At 37.7% G+C, this 23,408-nt stretch overlaps 2 protein-coding genes across 2 annotated transcripts in view; one reads left to right on the top strand and one right to left on the bottom strand.

Moving 5' to 3' along the window:
- LOC139123041 (peptidyl-prolyl cis-trans isomerase-like) lies at window positions 1–22,369 on the bottom strand. Its single transcript, XM_070689011.1, has 5 exons — window positions 22,151–22,369; window positions 18,205–18,235; window positions 12,648–12,833; window positions 1,012–1,087; window positions 1–775 (listed from the first exon to the last, which is right to left on the bottom strand). The coding sequence occupies exons 1-5, from the start codon at window positions 22,217–22,219 to the stop codon at window positions 640–642; spliced, it is 498 nt and encodes a 165-aa protein (XP_070545112.1). The 5' UTR covers window positions 22,220–22,369; the 3' UTR covers window positions 1–639.
- The window catches only part of LOC139123040 (adenosine receptor A1-like), a 19,868-nt gene continuing 10,926 nt past the window's right edge, over window positions 14,467–23,408 (top strand). The window contains exons 1-2 of the mRNA XM_070689009.1: window positions 14,467–14,581; window positions 14,776–14,902. The gene's annotated coding sequence lies outside the window, so the exon portion shown is untranslated. The remainder of the gene's footprint in view (window positions 14,582–14,775; window positions 14,903–23,408) is intronic.

Below are 23,408 nucleotides of genomic sequence, written 5' to 3' on the forward strand. Positions count from 1 at the left end.
ATCATTGGGCATGTATGCTTTATTGTAAAGCTGGGGTTACAAAGCTGTTGTAATTCAAGCGTAAAAAATCCATTTTGAAATAAAAGTGAATAATTATAGACGCATTGAAGAATTCCTAAAATATTACTCTCGGAAAAGGATCATTTCGCGGGCGAAAAATACACAAGCACAACGATTTCTCTGAGAGCCGATGTGCGATCTGGTTTATGGCGAATTACGTTTGCGGTGGAAACAAAAATCGATCGGAGAAAGTTTATTCAATTAATGTTGGAAGAAATGTTGTGATTCTGATGCTCTCGCGGGACGAAAAAAGTCGCGCCAAAAATTACTTTTACTTGAAATCAATATGTAGGCTAAATCAAACCAAATATAATAATATTTGAGTTTCTGATAACCAGACTTACTTTATTTATAACCTGAAGATCTCAAATTTTTATCGCTTTTTCAAATAAATCACGCATGATTTTTCCAATTTTCACAAATATTGAGGTGATTTCATTAGAAAAAAACATTGAAAAGGAGGGGTCAAACCTACCTACCGTCAGCTATTTTCCCGATGGTGCGTTAACAGAAACACTTTTTATTTTGGCCTCATTTGAAAACAAACTACTATTGACTAATTGAATCACATTATTTCAGTTATTTCAGTTCGCCAGAGTTTTCAATTTTCACAACGGCTTTGGTGTCTCCATCTTCGGTACCCTTGGCTTCCATTTTTCTGACGACATCCATCCCTTCCACAACCTTGCCGAAGACAACATGAGCGTCATCTAACCTGTGTGTTCGAGAGAAAACAGCCCAGCATCAGGCCCAGCATGTGAGGGTCATGGGAAAACAGCGCCCCCATCGACCCACGGTGAGTTATAACGAGTGATAGTAATTTTGTCGTCGGCGTTGAATAGCTTGGCGGATGTCGGAAAGCGTATGTCGTCTCTCGCAAAAAGTCTTATTTGTTCCGTGTTTATGAATTTGAACAATATCGACGCCTTATGAAGCATTGTATTGACCTACCAGTCTGTCTTCTCTGTACAGATGAAGAACTGTGAGCTGTTAGTGTCTGGTCCCGCGTTTGCCATCGACAGCGTGCCTAGTTAATTAAAAAATGAATGAATAATAGTTTATCAATCTTCGGAATAACCTCTTTTGTTGGTCGTCGGAGGAAATGAATAAAGCATTAGAATTAAGGCATGTATTAAACTGTAGCCACGACCCGTATCGTTAATTAAAAACAGGCCGTCCATGTCTCGATGTGGTGAACGTATTGTTAGCACTTTCAATAACTTCGTCCAATACAAGTGATTGCAATCAGCGTCTATTGCCTTTTGCATATACTGGATCAATTGCACTGAATAAAAAAATTCACATTTCGTTGAAATGTGAGATTGTGTTGCCTCATAAAATTGGCAGTCACAAACTTTGAGATGAATCTTCTTTTAAAATTGGAGTCCCATGTACGGTCGTACCTTAACACACTATTGTTAAACCGTTCAAATTACGTATCGCTTGGCAAACTACTGAACCAGTAAGTGTTAAAGATATCAGTCACAGATATCAGTCACATTATCTGAACTAGACACAATACGGATTTTATTGAAGTAAAAGGCAATATTGCGTTCAGTCAGCGTCAGCTGGAAGCAGACAGTACTTTTATGGTCTGTTGCCATGGCATTACCCTCATGATTCCCACACACAACTACACGTACACGCGTAGAATAATAATTGACTTAAATGACCCGAACTATTTTGACGAAGGCAACAAATTTTCACAGCCCAGACGGTTGCTTCGCTATTGGGTTAATAAAGGTTTACCCACCATCATGAAAACAGCGGGACAGGACGTAATGTGGTTGTAAACTGTCATGAACAAGAATATCACCTATATTGCCAAATTTCATACTTTCGGCTATTTGACACATAGTAATGTAACGAAAGACATTGAAACACGCCATAGGATGGGAAAACTCAGTAGTTTTACGGCCCTCTCATCGTCCTCCGAATCTCAGATAGTCGTGATAGCGGGAAAAAGTTTACGGCGTATCATACATTATCGGAACGCAATGGAGTTTATTCAGCTAAATCGTAGCATCCTGCTGATGAGTGACAGTTGACCATCTTTCACAACACAGGGCAACAGTAAAACCCCTACTGTGCGATCAAAATTGCCCAGTAGCGTACAACTGAGGTAATATTGCCCACCCCCCTCAGCGACGGAGAAAAATTTTCAGCTCAAATTTTCAAAACGTCCAAGTATTTTAAATTTCATTGTGCATTTAACATAGTTACAGCAAGTCCTTGTGAGTGAAGTTCACACAAACCTATTTATGAATACAAAATCATGGAACTGTAGAACGCTGACTGGGTATTCGCGTCGGTGCATGCTTCTTTCTTCCGGTGAAACTAGTTCTCTCCCGTCCATGAACCCTCATTATCGATCGATCAAGCGCAACGTTCGATGATCGGCCTCTCGTAATTCAATCAAACAGCCGACCAAATCTTGCTCGAAGCGACATTCAGTTGACAACTACATTGTTTTGTTTTGTGTTGTAAACAAGAATTAACTTTTAGCTCTTGCTACTTCAAGTGTTAAAGTTCTCATTTAATCCATAGTGTCAAGTAAGTTGAACAAGGAGAAATAATCAGCATAACTCTGTTTGTGTGTATAAGAAAGATATATATATATATATATATATATATATATATATATATATATATATATATATATATATATATATATAAAATATATATATATATATATATATTATATATATATATATAAATACATAAACAGAATACTTCAAGTACAAAGTAATGAAATCTATTACTTAAGTTTCATGCATCTTGCAATCCTATCTGAGGATTGCAAGATGCATGAAACTTAAGTAATAGATTTAACTACTTTGTACTTGAAGTAATTTGTTTATATATATATATATATATATATATATATATATATATATATATATTATATATATATATATATATATATATAATATATATATATATATATATATATATATATATATATATATATATATATATATATATATATATATATATATATATATATATATATTTATCACATGAACTGGCCCGAATTCCCACCTGTGTGACGTAGAACAGGACGGATAAGAAATCCGAATTACCCCTGTTGTACGTCATCAACCGGAACTTTTTTCTTGCATGGTACCGTTCATACATGCTGGCGTCGCGACACGAACACATTTGTTGTGATCGATGCCGTGCTAGCTCGCACGTTATTTTTACAAAAAGGTGACCCGATAAATCCAGACATGGAAACATAGAAGGCATATTTGTCCAACGAAATGTCAAGTCGCTAAAACAATAGCTTTTTCCGAGAATCGAATGGAGGTAGCGACGATCGTTATTTTAATTATAACGTCTCGGCTCCAGTCGAGTCGTGTGGACGTCGTACCTTGCGATTTCGGTTGGCGATAAAACCGAAACCTACACCTCAAACTGAATATTGAGTATAGTATAATCTTCGGGAAAGCGACATAGGAGGCACAAGCCTAAAGTCATTCGACTAACTACGATCAATTTCCTTAATTAATCACACAAAAACTCCGTAAAGTCTCGCTCGGAATCAAACTTGCAGCGCGGCGTTGCATAGGCTAATGCTGTAGCGAAGAAAGCTGTCGAGCTGTGTGCAGCGCTGTGGAATCCCATGTACTTCGAAAGTTGACTCAGACAACACTCAAAACAGAGTTTCCGTCAACAAAACTAGGATGTATCCATGGACGAGATATGTGTCAATGCAAACATCAAAGTTCGTAAGACGAAAACATTGATGACCGAGATCGGGATTGACGAGTTGACACCGGCACGGCAGAGACCGGTGACGGCAACGTTGTGGGCACCTATATGCAATGAGTGTGTCATCGAACGGAATCTTTCGCGCTCGCAAAGGTTGTAAACTTGTGTGATATTTTGAAAGCCACGGCATCTCTGGGAATGAGAATTACTGTTTCGATCGTGTCGTCTCATTTACTTCATAAATATAATTGTAAATATTCTAAGTAACTCTGAATACTATGGTTATCCGTCGCTAGCACGGTGAAAGCTATGTCCGCCGATGGCCAACTTGCCTTGGCATCGATACAGCGCGAGACAATATTGACACGTTCACGTGACCGAATCCGTACGTCTGGTTGGTGGAGAACCCCTGTAATGTAGCAAATTTCAGCTTGATGGGATTTATGAATGAAAGTATCTCCTGGGTGACGTGCCGCTTTACTCTTTAAATGAAAGTAATCCGCGTAAGTAAAACACAAATCGCGACGAAATTCATGCAATTTGTTACGATAATTTTGATCCATCTATGTCAAAAGAAAAATAAGAAGACTGTTCATGTGATAAATATATAATCCCATGGTATTTTTCTCTGTTTGACGTCATCGTATACTCGTGTTTTTCGCGGAGCCGCACAACTTCTCGCCTTCGGCTCGAAGTTGTACGGCTCGGCGAAAAACACTCGTATACGATGACGTCAAACAGAGAAAAATACCATGGGATTATATATAATATATATATATATATATATATATATAATATATATATATATATATATATATATATATATGTTACGTGCAGAGAAAACGAACAAAAGGGTGAACTCAGCAGTTAACGTTTAAACAAAATTTATTACGAAAATAAAACTAATTGCTAAGTCAGGGATAGAGTACAAGCTTTAAAAGTGTACAGACTACTTATCTCAGCTGGGACGGCAAAGCTCCAGTCTCAGAGTTGTAACAGTCAGTCGGATGAATGAACAGTCCTTTGGCTTGCAGGCTTGAAGCTGCACAAAGTCCACAGTATAAATCCAGCGTTGGCAGTGAAGGTCTTGAAAAGTCTTGAGAATGACTACTGCTGGAGTTTAGTAACACACAAGAGACACGATCCCAAAAGTCTGACTGAAGCTGTGCACGTCCCTTTTATAAAGGCATATAAGAACAATCTAGAACTTTTATTGACATGCTAATTACTGTTCTAAAATTATCTCCCTTACACAACTAATCAACTTTCCAGAACATTCCAAACATGACTAATTGAATTCAAGGTTGTGAGGTCATCAAGGGCAGTGACCTTGAGAATGTTCTAGACTAATTGAACTCAGGTCATGATGAGTGTGGGGGAAATGACCTACATAACACACCCCCTCTTCAAAAAAAGAAAATTTTTCAAGAAAAATCTTTCTTTTACAAATGTAATCTTGAAAAGGATTTAAGTACTCAAATTTGTTTTACTCTAAAGTAAAATTTCTTGAAAGTGAACAACAATAAACTCTAAATACGAGAGAGACAGTCTGCAATTAAATTGTCTCTGCCTTTGATATGTCTAATGTCAAGATTAAACTCCTGTAACATTAAACTCCATCTTAGCAATCTCTGATTTTTGCCTTTAAATTTCTGCAGAAAAACAAGAGGGTTGTGATCAATATAAACACTATTGGCTGATTTGAAGAAGTAACATAAACTTCAAAATGCTGTAAAGCTAATATCAAAGATAAACACTCTTTTTCAATTGTAGAGTAGTTTCTCTGGATTTGTTGAAATTTGCGTGAAAAATAGCAAACAGGATGATCTATACCATGACTATCCTCTTGCAATAAAACAGCACCAGCAGCCGTATCACTAGCATCTACAGCTAATTTGAATGGCAAAGTGAAATCTGGTGCAGACAACACTGGAGCACTTTGCAGTATGGCTTTAAGTGTATCAAATGCCTGTTGGCATTGCTCTGACCAACAAACTTTACTTTCTTTTTAAGTAAGTTATTCAAAGGCTCAGTAATTGTGGAGAAATTTGGACAGAATTTTCTGTAGTAACCAGCCATACCGAGAAAGCGCATCAGTTGTCGTTTGCAGTTTGGTATGGGAAAACTTGAAATGGCACTGATTTTGGCATCAACAGGTTTTACCTCACCCTGTCCTACAGTATGTCCGAGGTAAGTTACCCTAGCCCAACCAAACTCAGATTTGGCAAGGTTGACAGTCAACATTGCTTTGCTCAGTCTCTCAAAGAACTTCCGCATGAGCTTGATGTGTTCCTCCCAGGTGTCACTATACAGGATGACGTCGTCAACGTAAGCTGCACACCCGTCTAGCCCGGATATGACGTCGTTGATCATCCGTTGGAACGTTGCCGGAGAGTTCTTCATTCCGAATGGCATCACCTTGTACTGGAACAATCCGTCTGGTGTAACAAAGGCGGATATTTCACGAGCACGATCCGTCAGAGGGACTTGCCAAAATCCCTTCAGTAGGTCAAATTTCGTCACATACTTGGCTTTTCCCACTCGGTCGATGCAGTCATCAATCCTCGGGATTGGGAAAGTGTCTGTCTTTGTTAAAGTGTTGACCTTCCTAAAGTCCGTGCACATACGATAACTGTGATCTGATTTGGGAACAAGTATGCACGGCGAACTCCAGTTACTTTTACTGGGTTCAATAAAGTCATTGTCCAGCAGGTATTTGACTTCTTCCTGGAGATATTTCGCTTTTGTTGGATTCAGTCTGTATGGATGTTGTTTTACAGGCTTACTGTCCCCAACATCAACGTCGTGATAGATGACGTTTGTCCTCGTGGAACATCTGAAACAGGTGTTTATATTCGTGGAGCAGTTCTTTCACCTGTTGTTGTTGTTCTGGCTGGAGGTGTGCCAACTTTGTAGACTCCAGCTTCTCCAGGATTTCTGAGTTCTGAAGCTTGACCGAGCCCAGCTTTGAGTTTAGAGTATTTTCACTCAAGTCAGTTTCAGTATCACTATCTTCATAATGGTTTGAACTGACTGCACTGACAGGCTGAGTTATAGTAGGATTATCCCTATCCAAATATGGCTTAAGCATATTTATGTGACATAGCTGTTTTTGTTTTCGCCTGTCAGGTGTTATTATGATGTAATTTAAATCACTCAATTTCTTATCAATTAGGTATGGCCCAAAGTAACGAGCATGGAGTGGTTGCCAGGAACCGGAAGTAGAACAAGAACTTTTTGACCTGGTTCAAACTTCCGTTTGAGGGGTTTTTATCGTATTTGGTTTTCATTGACTGCTGAGATGACTCAAGATTTTCTCTGGCTAATTCACATGCTTTAGAGAGTTTTGTACGAAAATCTGACACATATTGCAAAATATTCAGACAATCATCATCGTCTGATAGGAATTTCTCTTTAACGAGCTTAAGTGGGCCACAGACTGTATGTCCAAATACAAGCTCGAATGGGCTAAAACCAAGAGACTCCTGAATTGACTCTCTAACAGCAAAGAGCAGAAAATGAATTCCTTCATCCCACTGCTTCTCTGTGTCAAAACAGTAGGTCCTAATCATGTTTTTTCAAAGTTTGATGAAATCGCTCAAGAGCACCCTGACTTTCTGGATGATAGGCGGAGGACCTATACTGTTTAATGCCTAGCGGATCCATTACTTGTTGAAAATACCAGACATAAAGTTGGAGCCTTGATCGGACTGGACACATTTAGGGAGGCCAAATAAAGTGAAAAATTTGACTAAAGCTCTCACTATAGTCTTTGTCTTTATATTTCTCAGTGGTATGGCTTCTGGGAACCGAGTTGATGTACACATAATTGTCAGCATGTACTCATTTCCTGATCTTGTTTTTGGTAGGGGCCCAACACAGTCTATTAGAATCCTACTAAATGGTTCTTGAAATGCAGGAATTGGCTGTAAAGGGGCCTTTGGAATGGTCTGATTCGGCTTTCCTACCATTTGACATGTGTGACAAGTTTTACAGAAATGTGCTACGTCCTGCCTGAGATTAGGCCAATAAAAGTGACTGAGAATTTTATGATAAGTTTTCCTGACTCCTAAGTGACCAGCCCAGGGCGTTGCATGGGCCAGGCGCAATATTTTAGCACGATAGGACTTTGGAATCACAACTTGATGTTTTATAGCCCAATCGTCATCAACCAAGACATCTGGAGGTCTCCATTTACGCATGAGAATACCAGATTTTGTATAATAGGAAACAGAGCTATCTGAAGTTTTACCTTCATCGTCTACCCTGTCAAACAAAGACAAAATATCTGGGTCTTTGTGTTGTTCTGCAATGAGATTTGATCTAGAAAATGTCTGACTTTGGTCAGCAGAAGTTTTACTGGAAGTTTCAAATCCACGAGGGATAACGGAATGATCCGTGTCAAACACCTGACTGAGAAAGGTGTCATTTAAGTCAACATCTGTGACATTATTTTTGAGAGTATTTTGATTCTCGGAAGTTTTCTTTGACATGGCTCGAGTAATGGCACATGAAGGAAATAAATCGGGTATCTCTTGTTCAATTGGCTCTGGATCCTGATCTAAAGTAGGATTATCAGTCACAAGTGGATTAGTAATGACCTTGTCCCCAGCAAGGTCGTTTCCAAGAAGAAGGTGAATCCCTTCAAAAGGCAAAAAAGGCCTAATACCTAAAGTCACAGGTCCAGAAACAAAGTCCGAAGACAAATAGACATTATGGAGAGGAACAGGAATGTAGTCATTACAATCTACCCCTTAATAAGAACTTTAGAACCTGAAAATGACTTTTCAGAAAACGGCAGGGTATCTGCCAACAAAAGAGACTGGGAAGCCCCGGTATCTATTAAAATTTTGACAGGGGTAGCGGAAGAGAAATCACTAGAAAGTGATATAAAACCATTATGAATAAATGGCTCGAAAATACCCATAATGCTATCTTGAGAAGAATTGACCTTGACCTCATTAATTGGGGATGAGAGGGGTTTAACCTCAGAAAATGTGTTGCACACATTATTAGACTCTAATTGAGTTGATGAAGAAATAAAGCCGGTGGGCTTAGATCCACTTTGACCACTTTGACCTTCACGTTTTCTTTTCAATTTGAAACAATCTGACATTAAATGGCCGTCTTTCTTACAATAATTACAAGAAAGTGTACCAAACTGTTTGTCAGAAGGAGATTGAGACTTGAGATCTGATGATGTGGGAGTGTTACTTGAACTCTGTGAACTGTTGTCATTTGATTTCCTACTCTCCTTTGAGAAATTCTTGGATGAAAAGGAGGAGTTAAATTTACCTGCATTGTTTCTGTATGAAAAGGACTGGGATGGTTTGCTGAGAAATGAAGATTTGTGGGTCAATGAATAATCATCGGCCAAACGTGCAGCAACCTCCAATGTATCTGCCTTTTGTTCATTGATAAATGTCTTGATGTCACTCCGGATGCACCTTTTAAATTCCTCAATCAAAACAAGTTGTCGTAATTTGTCATAATTCTGACTGACCTTTTCCGAAGAACACAACGATCAAACAGTTGTTCTTTTGTTCGAGCAAATTCAACGTAAGTTTGATCCTTCACCTTCTCACAATCCCTAAATTTCTGACGGTAAGCTTCAGGCACCAACTCATAACCCTTGAGAATTAATTCCCTCACAGAATCATAATCTGAAGCCTGCTCTACTGACAACTGAATGTAAATTTCTCTGGCTTTACCCACCAAAGCACTCTGCAAAAGCATAGACCAGGACTCCTTAGGCCAATCCAGACTCTGAGCAATTTTCTCAAAATGAAGGAAATATTTATCAACATCCTTTTCTTGGAAAGGGGGAACTAACCTGAAATGCTTAGTGATGTCAAACTTGTCTGAAGGGAAGAATTTTCCTGACTGTCCCAAGCTCTAAACGTCTCATTTCTAACTGCAGTCGGTGTTCAGCTAATTCTCTTTCCTTTTCTTTTTCCTCTCTTTCTTTCTCCCTTTGTCTTTCTTCCATTTGCAATTCTTTTTCTTTCATTTCCAATTCCCTCTCTTTCTGTCTTTCTTCCATTTCTAATCTTTCCTGCCTTTCTTTTTCTTTCTGTCTTTCTTCCATTTGCAATTCTTTTTCTTTCATTTGTAATTGCATTTGTATTTTTTCTTTTTCTAATGCCAATTTTTTAAGCTCCAAATCTGCCTGAATTTCTAATTCTAATTTTTTGAGTTCGAAGGAAGACTCAGGCTCATAATCTTTTAAGGCAGACTCTTCAAAATGGCCTGATTTAACTAAATGTTTTGCAATCTTGAACTGTATTTCTCGCTTGCGCATAGATCGTTTAACTTCTACTTTAAGGAAATTTGCCAGTGCTATGAGGTTGTCTTTTCTGAGGGAATTAAATGTGTCCTGATCAAGGTCATCCATAAATTCGTCTGGCTTAAATTCCGCCATGATTAAATTTCGCTGAGTTCACAGTATACAGTAGTTTTGAAAAGGCTGTCAAAATGTTGTCAAACGGCTCAAAATATTCGTCTCCCGGACGAGCCCCCAATTTGTTACGTGCAGAGAAAACGAACAAAAGGGTGAACTCAGCAGTTAACGTTTAAACAAAATTTATTACGAAAATAAAACTAATTGCTAAGTCAGGGATAGAGTACAAGCTTTAAAAGTGTACAGACTACTTATCTCAGCTGGGACGGCAAAGCTCCAGTCTCAGAGTTGTAACAGTCAGTCGGATGAATGAACAGTCCTTTGGCTTGCAGGCTTGAAACTGCACAAAGTCCACAGTATAAATCCAGCGTTGGCAGTGAAGGTCTTGAAAGGTCTTGAGAATGACTACTGCTGGAGTTTAGTAACACACAAGAGACACGATCCCAAAAGTCTGACTGGAAGCTGTGCACGTCCCTTTTATAAAGGCATATAAGAACAATCTAGAACTTTTATTGACATGCTAATTACTGTTCTAAAATTATCTCCCTTACACAACTAATCAACTTTCCAGAACATTCCAAACATGACTAATTGAATTCAAGGTTGTGAGGTCATCAAGGGCAGTGACCTTGAGAATGTTCTAGACTAATTGAACTCAGGTCATGATGAGTGTGGGGGAAATGACCTACATAACAATATATATATATATATATATAATATATATATATATATATATATATATATATATATATATATATATATATATATATATATATATATATATATATATATATATATATATTGGAGGTAGTAGGGGGGGACTTGAAAAGTTTGCTCTGCCTGTAAGGGGACTTGAAAATTTTTGGTTCCCTTTTGTGTTTTAAATTTTCCAATTCCAAGTTTTCTTAGGTAATTCAAAGAAAAATGAATACTATTTTTATGTCATCAAAATGTTGTAATGTTAGTAATAATTTCACAAAATCTAGAACCATTTTGTCACATTTCATGACTTTTATCTCGAAAAAATCTAAACCTGTGATTTGTCGTAAAAAACAAACTTGAGCCTAGTAACAGGGCAGAAGCTGCAACTGTTAATGATTTCTGCAATATTTCTATGCAATATGACAACTACAGTTTCTTGCTATCTCCCTACAGCATGCTCAAACACATAATATTTAGTTTGTCGACAAAGCCTGTATATATAAATATAAATATGAATTTGGTGATAACTTAATTGGAGTCCAGACTGACAGTCAGTTGTCAGTGATACAAATGCATGGTACACATACATAGGCTGTGATAGCAAGCTGAATAATAGACAATTCAACATGCTGTAGGGAGTACAACAAGAACACAGTTGCAAAACTGAACCAAAAATATTGCCAAAATTATCAAAGTTAATACAGCTACTGCCTACGGGTAGTGCCACTATCATTAATGCTCTGCTACTGCAGTGTCACTGTCACTGCATACCTGAACAGTGACAGAGATAGCTCTGACTCTGATGTACATGGTAGTTGAAGAAAAGTTTGGGTCAAATGATGCTCATGACAGTGAAACATACTTGTACACAAGATCAGGCCAGAGAGCAACACATGGAAGAACACAAAGAAATTTTTGAATTCTGGCATATGAGAATAATCAAATATTAAAGAAAAAAGATGGGGTCACCATGCTTGATTTTCTAAATTTTCACATTCTTGTTATAAAATGACACAGAAGTAAAACTTTGAACAGTAAAGACCAATAGAAAAATATGTGACCAAATGGAATGATTTATTTTTTAACCAAATTTGCAATTATTACACCCAAAAGTTCAGAGATTAAACATTTATTGAATGGAATATTTTAACCTTCCAGTATTGTCAATTTACAGTAGCATCTAATTCATATATGTCTTGTAGTTTGTAACAAAATTTTGGTAGGTCACTGTGCAATATGGCAATTAGCCAGAATTCACAATTTGCCTACTCTCTCATGATTGTCATTTTGTGTGCTCTTCAGCAGGAGCAATTGACCTGGCCGGAGTTGGATTAACTCAAGTTGGCTTTTAGACCAATAAATCTAAAGAATTCACTGATGCATTTAAAGAACTTGCCTTTGGAATATGACTATACAAAAAGTGCTAATACAGGTAGTGTTGAACACCTGTGAGCAGAACGGCGCAATACATGCTTATTTTTTCTGCGCTCACATCCTTTACAAATATGCGGGCCTGTGGGGACTTGAAAAAATTTGACTATAAAGAGGGGGACATTTGAAATTTTTTTAAGGTACTTAGGGGGGATCTGAAAAAAAAAGATTTCAATCGAGATTCCTCCAGCCCCCCCCTAATCGTTATTTGTGAACGCAGCCTTAATCGAACTTGGTAGTATACGTCTAACTTTAGTATCCTTGTAATTCATCATGAATGTAAAATATTCGAGTGTGGGTAAATTACAATGCATCGTGGGAAAAAATCGTCAAGGCTCACCTGGTCCCTCGTGCTTCAAGATGAAATTCTCATCCGGGAACTCCAGCCCGTAGATGCTTCTGCCGCCCGTACCGTCACCTCTAGTGATGTCACCACCCTGGCACATGAATTCTGGGATGATGCGGTGAAAGATACTCCCCTTGTAAGTGAGACCAAGCTCTCCGGTACAAATGGCGCGAAAATTTTCTTTAAAATTTGGAGAAAAAGGTACGTGTTATGATGAAGTTATTACGTTTCATAGTACCTGTGCTGACAGGACATATTGTAGCAAATATAGTACAGAGACAGATTATAAGAATGCAAAGTGAAAAATACCATCTCAAGAAACAATTCTACATGATCGGATTAAAGTCATACTCAGATTTATTTTCAATTACTACACAATCGGCCGAGTGTGTGTGACAAATAAAGCTGCTGAGGATTATTGGCTTATTTTAGTCCCATGCCAAAACAGTTCAATATTACATTTTGAAGGCATCACAACTCGTTTCTCAAGCCTAACAGACTTTTATTCCACGGGGAAAACAATTGGTTTTTGGAGAATCAAGGATCACATCCTCTGCATGGTAGAAATAACGATCCCAGAACGGCGAAGAATTATTAACACATTCGCCGGGGCGCGTAACACTGAAACTTGGGGCCCCTGGAGTATTCTTCTCCTTGAGCCAACGTAATTTCACAAGACATTTGCGTATTCTATGGTAGGGTAGTATGCGCTTCGAAAGTGAAAGACTTCACTTTATGCTCAAACATTCCTGAATGAAACTTTCAATCATTCTCTTACCAAATCAACAATAAAAATTGGGGGTCACCGTGCGAAGGTTTGAACTAGCGAAACAAATTACCCAACATTTTGCGATATTTGAAATTCGAAATGGCCGCCATTCCTGTGTTAACTCTATGGGGGAAAATTTAATTTTGGATTTTCAAAAAACTAAGTCCGTAAAAGTTTTCTTTCTCAAAGAGCTTTAAAATGAACCCCCAACATATGGTAGATCAGAAAAGAATTGTAGAAATTTGAGAGTTCGACTCTCTGTCCCCGAGGAGCGTTCTACCTTAAATGGAACTTAACATTTTCATTTCCAATGCTGATGTTAACTTTGTAAATTACTCGCCATCAATTACGATGATCGCTTTTTGAAATATCAGAGATATTGAGTGACTTATAATAACTCGATTATTCTGGCATTAAGTAATCAAATTATTAAAGTTGCAACAGCATTCTAGATTTTATCGATTTGTTTTTCAAATAGAGTTAATCGTTGTTCTCAGCGGTACATACATACATACAAACATACATACATACATACATACATATATAAACATCGCAACGTCATGCCATGCAATGCCATACCATTGAATGACTATGCATATAAATGGATGAATAGAACACAATAGCGCTTCCACAGATTATAACAGTGATAACTCCGCTTCAAAATATGATTAGGAGGACGGAATTTCTGTACACGTAGGTAACTGGGTAGATTTCTATTTGATGTACATGAAAATTACAATTATTTTCCGCATGGACGGTCAGACACGGAGAAAAATACTTGAGTATAGAGACAGCTACGAGATGATGGCCTCTCAATCATATATGATTATTCGCTCCGACCTTACATTGAAAGCAATTATAATTTTATAATGCATTAATATTAATAATTTATGAGCCAGAGGGACGGTGATGTTCCACGTCGTCTGGATACAACTCAATAGAAAGACATTTACAGGAGGTAGTTATCAATTTATCTTCTCGGTTATAGAACGTGGCAGGTGGGAGCTTAATTTGCATATTATAATGAGCTTACATTTCGTCCATATGATAATCATGATTACGGTCTGTTTATTTGTTATACCAACTGGAAACCAACGAGATAGATGTCGCTAGGCGTTGAATAAATGTGTCGTCCTATTTTTCAGAGTTGAAGTTTTTGGTAAGTATCCAAGCACAAAAAAAATCATTTTCCAGTTGCGAATAAGGGTAAGTAATCGGTTTCTCGGAGTTCGATATTCTCAGTGCTTGCTTTTTCCAACCGTGCATTTGAAACTCCTGAAATGTACTGTGTGACGATTTTATCATATATTTTACCTGAATGTATTTATTCAATGTCATGTCACTAATTTTCAGAAACGTGTCCCAATTTGCAACGAATGTGCATCTGTTCTCCGTCCAAGAGTTTCAACAATCCCGTACAGTTTTTCCCCGAATACTGGTGTGTTTATGGACGTAACGTTGACCGCATTCCATGCTGGAGGTTAGTTATCGATTCCAATGTATGTTACGGTGTAAGGTCGCCATCTGCCATCTGTTGACAATTACTGCTTTTGCAAAAACAGCGTTGGCTATTTCACACGGCAAAGAGAGAAATTGAAGTTTCAGCCGAACCACTGCCCTTTAACTATTCAATTCTTAAGACTAGGATATCATCAGAATATGACAGTTTCATTTCCCATCAGTTTCATCCTCTTCAGGTGTTGCGCGTAATACTTTCACATAACGATAGATTGAACATGTAATTGTGCTATGCGGTGCAGAACACCTTCGATAAAGCCGCAGTGCCGAAGCGGACGTCAAGCGATTCAAAATACACATTCGAATTGGCATGACAGTGGTAAAATGAACGAAAGCGAGTTGCAAAAATTTAAAACAGGGATAATCGTTATGGTAGACTTTTAAAACAAGGCAAAGTTGCTCGTTGTTCCTTTTGTGATTGGGAAGTTGTGTACAATTCCTCTAGCGAAGAATACTTATCCCATCAGCGATTTTAACTGACAATAGGCTTGCAAACTAAAGTATGCGTTATAACATTATAGTCTGTATATGATTGATATTAAGTTGTGGATATTTTACTATTGTCTGAGGGACATTGCACACAGCCATGTTAATCATGCTGTCAAGGATTTCTTTAGCTTTGAACGTTATAAGAGCGGCAGCTAGCAAACCAGGCGATCACGGCATTTTCCCTTTATCTTTACGACTGTTAGAAAGCACACGGACCTGAAGCAAGCATTGTCATGGACATTTTACGAACATTTGTCATTTGACAATGAACACAAATTAATAAGCTAATAAGTCCAGTTGTATGTCGGCGTCTAGTGACAAAAGCTGAAACATTTTATGATATATTCATTACTTTGTGTTCTTCATAACAAACCTGCCTTTACTTTCGTCTCTCTCGATGCACCGAAATGCCAATTTGGCCATTCCGAATGAACGATTTTACTGTTGACTAATGTGTTATGATCTGGACAGAAATAATTACTTACATTACAACTGTATTGACGAAATGAAAACAAAGCACTTTTAGGATGATTTTTTAAAAATCATAAAGTCTCACACCTAGTGACACTTTCAACAAAATAATGAGCCATAACAAATAACGTCAAAATGTGAAAATCTGAACTTTGCGAAGAGACAAGCGCGAATCGTTCAAGACTACGAGATTAAGTTAGTAGCACTGGCTAAATAGAAAACAAGTTTAATAATTTGTACTGAAAAGACTTCCTTGTCGCCATGGTAACTATCTCCAATTTCCATACAGGAGCACATGCACATGACAATTCCATCAGTGGTGTATGAATAATCGAGAGCATGCGTTGTAGCATCAATAGTTAATGTCCGCTTACGGGCAATGTTGGTATTACCGATGTACTGGCTTGATAAAAAATTTTAAAGGGCCAGTAGCTGTCACCTTTTATGAATTTTCTCATCATTTTTGTTTTATTATGACAACTACAGTTTTTATGCAACTAGCAAAAACATGCATGTTGCGATACACAGTGCGCTTCACACGCGTACTCACTATATTGAATCGAGCTGACTAGTTAAGGTAGAAAGCGCCTCGGGCGCAGGATCGGGCTCTTAAATTTATTTTATCAATATCTTTTGGTCTAGCACTTGTGGAGACTCATTTTAAAGGTTTTGATTTAAGATTTATTTTTACCGTCTCAATTTTTCGAAAATTGAAAATTTTAGTTTTCCCCATAGAGTTAACACAGGGATGGCAGCCATTTTGAATTTCAAATATCGGTAAATGTTCGGGTAATTGTGTTTCTCTTGTACCAAATTTTGAGCGGTGACCCCTGATTTTGATTCTTGCTTTGGCAAGAGATTGGTTAAAATTTTCATTGAGGAAAGTTTGAGCAAAAGTTTAAGTCTTTCACTTTCGAGGCGCATACTACCTTAAACATGCCGTTGGGGTTAGAACGAGAACTGGCAATAGACATAACAAACAAATATACTGGAAAAATCACCGAAAGCTATAGATACTGTCCCTTTAATTTTACCTGTCAGAGTATATCTTTTTTTAAAAGATGGAAAGCTAGAGAAGGTTATATGTAGCTGGCTATATTTTGTTCTCAGTAATTTAAAGCCACTTGAATGTCCGTCTACATGAATTTCAAAAACGAATAACCAGTTTCGTTTTCATTTTCATCTAGGTTAAAAATTGAAGACGGCACCTCAAAAATGTATGTTCTTTAAAAGCACTTTGATCAATAAAATACCTATGAAATCCGTTGTTTTCCTTTCTCTGAGTAGCAGAGCTCCTTAAAACATTTCGGTGACTTGACATGTTCAAAGTGAATAAATAAAATATTCAGCCCTGAAATTCTGGCTTTTTTATGAAGATAATGATAAAAAATACACCTTTCGATATATCTGTTACAGTATTATTCTCACTTGAAAGACAACCAAGCGACACATTGGTCCATACTTTATGGGGAATCCCAAATCTTGCTGCACGCTGGTTTAATTGATTTATGCACATATAATGGCGGACATAGACGGGAACCAAATACGAGATGACGTCGCGCTGTGCAGAATACGACAATCAATTTTCAACAACATAATACTACGAAATTTGTCGTTCGCGAAACAGATTATATACATAATGTTCCCACTAATACATTTCTATGCTTCATATAATAAAAAAATATTATCCTCTATTTTATGTCTGCAATATGCGGAATCGGATTTTCCCCAGGTTACGAGTACGTACAAATCACGCGACACTAAGGTTATTACCACGAGAGAACGTACAGTCGTGTAAACAACAAGGCTTGCGTTTCTGATCTGACATTGCTTCCATAAAAACTCATCATATTAAATAACGTGTTATTTTCATAGAGATCTTATAGGCTCGAAAACGACACTCATATTTCCAGATACGGCTAAAGCAAGTTGATCAGCGCACTTTTTTCGTAAATGAGTGTTCATGGTTTACTATTCCCAGTTTGTTTTTAATGCGAATAGAGTGAGTGTGCTATTGTTTGTTGCCAATTGAATTCAAGTCAGGTCATAACTTTGTTTGTCAACAATAGCTGGTGAATATTACACGTGTACCAGCTTGCTGATACAGTCCAAATGACTGCATTCTGAAACTCTGATTCAGTCGGGAAAAAATACCCAAGAACGATGGAAGGGTACCATGAAACAGCAAAAACAGGTTAATTGATTTTTGGCTTGGCTAACACAGATATTGTGTGACACTGGAATATCGGATTCATATTGAAATATTTCAGATATTGCGGTTGGATCAACGGAAAATGTTATTACCTGCAGTTTTCGGCACAACATCAGGACGCAGCTGTAATACAATAAGACATTTTAATTAGATTTTGAATAATCGACATGTCAATAAAACATTCACACTTAAACAATCATCGCGCACTGAAAGACAAATAAAATAGCAGCATCAATGCATTTTCTGATCAAATATGTATTTTTCGAAAAGTTTATTTACTTTGGAAGCCATTCAACATTAGACAGAAGAATCGCTGAGTATACAGTGCCGCAGGGAAATGATAAAAAGTATTAAAAAAAGATAATAGAAATGTAGAACTGTAGAGTGTACGACTTTGTCATTTACAAACTTAATATTTATGTTGACACAGCTACCTTAAAGTATACTAATTAAGCCACCATCCACTCATCCGATTCACAGCATCTCCTCAACAACTCCTCGACCGTCTTTAATCATCTTATTGACCAACGCCCCTGTTTATTCCGCTATTGTCTCTCCCTTTCGATGTCTTTTCAGTATGTTGGAACTACAGACAAAGAGAGTGCATTCAGACACTTCTCAAAAGAACACATCTTTTCTGTTGATGAAACTCTAATATTTGGATCAGCATTAACGGGCTTGATTCAGTTAACCATGTAACTGTTTGTACGTAAAATTCTGTCATTTAAAAAGTGCAATTTTCCTAATCAACGAACCCGAATGTAATTGACGACTTCAACCTAATTTCCGGGGATACCCAAGAGACAAAAGTAAAATTAGCATAAAACTATCATCAATTTTTGCACGCAAAGCCATTTTTCGAATTGAAATCATTCGAAACAAAGATGGCAATATTGTCAATGAGGCGTATCTTGTGACCGGCAAAAGTATTTCTCATTATTTTTGGGATATCACTATACTTTGAATGGCCTTTCTTTAAAATACACTGTATACCTCAATGAATTTCTTGTCTGTATAATTCTTGAAAAAAAACCCGGCAAGTTTCTCATATGTAGATCCCATTTCTTTATTGCGGCGGTATACAACATATTGTTTTCTGAAATTATTTTGTATATCAATTAGAACAATACCAACGTTTATCATATTGACAGATATCTGTACAGAGCAATGTATAGTTGTCGGCTTTTACTGTCTGGTAAAGTTGAGATCATCACTCAAGTACGTGACCCAAATTAAAGGTATACAGTCACCTGTATAGTACGTGACCCTAATTAAAGGTATACAGTCACCTGTAATCTAAATATGCCCATATATGGTCAAAGGGGCGTTCTTTGGTATTCAAAATACCCATGTTAGGGCGCTGTTTTTAAAAGCGGCCACCCGCTTAAAATCTGTTATTGGTTAGATTTTTTCACTTCATGGTAACTGTGACAAAATTGGAACTGGTGACAGTATACCTTTAATGCATCTACTTCACGCATTCTATCTACGGGGAGGAACATATAACGAAAATCTAAACTTGGTGATATGGAAATTAACACAAGTGGCAGATCAAAATGATCTCATGTCCAGGTTCATATATTAAAAATTGGCTGTTATAACATGGCAACAAACTATAAAATGCACGTATTTAAATTATGATAATATGAACCACAGCAGACTTCCTCCACTGACAAAGCCCGTGTCTACATAGAGAATGCCAGAAGAGCTTGGGTTTAGTGTTTTAAGTGACCATGATTTTGACAGTAGGATGCACCAGTTTTATCACCAAGTAGGTAATGCCTTGAATTTGTTTTAGATCATGTGTGAAGTTGGACAGTGTGACCCTAGCAGAATATTTGTTATCTAATTGAAAGCACCTGTACGTTTTGTTCCTCATTTTGAACACCCATTCGCTGCATCATTTCACCACGGTATTGTCCCATTGAAACCAAATAATGACAAATAACAACAATTTTCAAGTAATGACAACCAACAAAAGATATAGTCCTAATATTCTATAGCCTAAAAGTTGTATCTGTCCTTTTCAACGAAGACTTTTTCGTCGGAAACGTAAAACACTTATCCATTTAACGTGAAACCTAAGATCGAAGATAATGATAATATAACAGCAATTGACCGTGACAAACTATGAAAATTATGCTTTTCTGCTTGTCTGCCTGTCTGTCCGTCTGCCTGTATGTCTGTTGTTCTATCTATCTATCTATCTATCTATCTATCTATCTATCTATCTATCTATCTATCTATCTATCTGTCTGTCTGTCTGTCTGTCTGTCTGTGCGTATATCTAAATGGTATATACACAACACCCTCTAAATATATACTGACCTATTTAATCTTATAACCTACCTACAAACTAACCAACCCAACCATCTGATGTCCCTGTCTAAATCATACCTGCTTAACAATCCAACTACCCAATCCATCCACGTACATACATTAGTGATCACTCACATATCTAGCCAACCCTGTCAACCAAACCCATCTGTCGATACTCCCATTACGACCCCAGCTCAGTCTATGATTCCGAAAACCGACCCAAAACTTTTACCTGACAAACACATGAAACACACAAACCAACGAACAATAAATAAGATTAAATTCTTCCATGAACACTGCGAGAATTTTTTCCCATCGGAAAACACTGGATCAATTAATGATGATCCTGAGACCGTTGAACACATAAACCACAAACAAGAAGGAATTAAAGTAACCTGGGAATCAGAAAATGTTGACTCGATCGATGCACAGACAGCGAACGAAGGTGTATTCTTATCATTGCAAGCGTTCTAGATCATGGTCGTCAAGGATACGTGTAATCGCACAAACGGTCGACAATGAAATATCAGAGTATGGGCCTCAGCCATTCGCCAAGGAAACTTCCGTGGATTAAAGAGCCGGCAACTTGGCGAATCCGGCACAGCTGTTAACATACGCATAAGTCAAAGTATTCATCTTAGAGACAAGGCACAATTAAAACGGTAAAACGATATCTGTCTTGTGGTCCTATATACATTTCCTATTTTAATCCCCTTGCTCTTCAAAATGCAATTTTAATACGTCACGTCTCATTTATTGCGATTCTAAGTGTAAAGGTTTCTTCATGTGTATAATAGGATATACATTCAAAGTACTATTTAGCATTGAATTCTGACATCCCCTGTTGAAGATAGGCCCATTCGTATTTCTATCATCTCAATTAAACCGCTCACTCGCTCTTCCGCCTTATATTAACGCAGCTGATACCTAGCTATGAGCGTGCGACAGCTGTGGTTCCTGAAGTTAATGTCATAGGTCACGAGACACGCAATCAAATGACATGAGCTTTGACGAATGTACCACTGGATTGACACTGCCATTTTATGGCTATGATTGCCGGCTGGTGGTACATCAAGAGAGGCAACTATCCGGCAAACTATCAAACCACCAGATTGGCCGTGTTGATAATTTTACATAGAGATATTGACTGGGGTACAATTGAAGGCGTTTGTTCACGACGAGATCTATGGCTGACATCACGCACGTGCTCTAATATTTCTGAAATGAGAAGTATGTAACGAACAAGCCGGCAGGATAATTCCTGAGAGAGACTACTAGGTCAACATTCCGAAGAAGTGTGGCGTTAACTTTTGCTAAATACATACATCGTTGTAATGTTGCACGTGAGCTGACAAACAAGGGTTATATTGTACAAAATATTATAAATTCATATACATAAGCTATTAATATCAGAAAGAGATTAATTCAGAGAGAGAGAGAGAGAGAGAGAGAGAGAGAGAGAGAGAGAGAGAGAGAGAGAGAAGAGAGAAGGGGCAGAGGGTTTGATGGTCAGGCTCAAGTACACTTTCTCTGATATCATGACTTTAAGTTCGGTAAATGTTAAAGGTCATGTAATAATCTGATCGCGTAGACATTGAACGCTCATCCTCAATACATGTGGCATAAATTTAGCTATTGCAAGAGTCAATACCTTGATATGTCGTTATCTCGGGGATAAAGGAGGATAAATGTTATGACAAAAACACTATCCCTGCCTACCTCAAATATTATCCTGCCTGTCGGGCTTCCATCTATCGAAATGTCAAAAAAGCACCGCGTTCTCGACATGGTTCTGGGCTTGCCTCTGGTTCGAAACGCCCAGGATATATCCAAGGGTTGGAGATGAAAGGAACTTTAAACGGCCTGCTAGATTCTTCAAATGCACCGTGACCCTCGGAAGACACTATCGGTAGCTGCCAGCCTTCAACTTTCACCTTTCTGCTGTCTGTGAAGACTAAGTATCGAATTTCGGGTCAGCATGATCGTCTCCCAGGGACTCCAGGTTAAATTCCTTTAAAGCTTCATATAAGTATGCGTCTGGGTGGGATAGATGCAAATACCATTTCAGTTTGGAAGTTCTGGATCTCGAGAAGTCGATACAAGCAGACAAGTATGTGTATTACAATATTCAATGTGTGAAAAGTCACAAACTGTATTCGAAAATAAGACATCAGCGCCCAGCAGATCATAAGTGATATTCAGATATCTCCAGTTTGACGTCGTGTAGATTATTTTTATGCAGTCTCGTGTAACTATGTACCCCAACTCTTGTAGGCAACAAAATGTAATTGACATATCTTCATCTAATTTGAACCGATCTGAGCTGCGTTTGGATAAATTGAAAGAGGTAAAGGATTTTATTTGTCAAAGAATAAAATCGCAATTGAAAACTAAATATCTTTTTTTGCAAATGCGGAAAACGTTCTATGATAAAATAAGCACACAACCTTTTGTGTTCGTACAATTATTTGACAAAGTCGCCTCCAAAAATTTCACAACATTTTGTACTTTCCCGCCAAGTAGCAATGGACTATCAATGGTTTGAGGCACGACAGCTGTGTGGATACTGTACTGTAATTTCGCGAGGCATACTTATGTGCTGTGAAAGAACACATACACGGCATTTTACGCGTAATTTTTTGAATTCTAAGCCATGTTTGGAAGTTGTGGTAAAACGAAAAAACTCTAGACAAGGTGCAAATATGTCATTTAATAATTTTACCGATGCCACGGACGTATTCGATGTTCGCCTGACAGAGACAAGGGTCCGGAAAAGCCATCACGATTGTCATATTAAAGTATCGAGCTATTAGTGGATGAGGTCGCTGCAAAGTGTATTGAAAATGCTCCATTCTCTTTAGCTTTCATACAACTGGTGAAATATGAGTGTCTTTTAAAACATTTCACTCTGGGCCAGATGGCTCGAGAATATGAAAAGCCCTACCACAGATGTCAGTTGCAGAAATTAAAAGGACCT

Source organism: Ptychodera flava, chromosome 22 (genome assembly GCF_041260155.1).
Source record: "Ptychodera flava strain L36383 chromosome 22, AS_Pfla_20210202, whole genome shotgun sequence".
NCBI lineage: Eukaryota > Metazoa > Hemichordata > Enteropneusta > Ptychoderidae > Ptychodera > Ptychodera flava.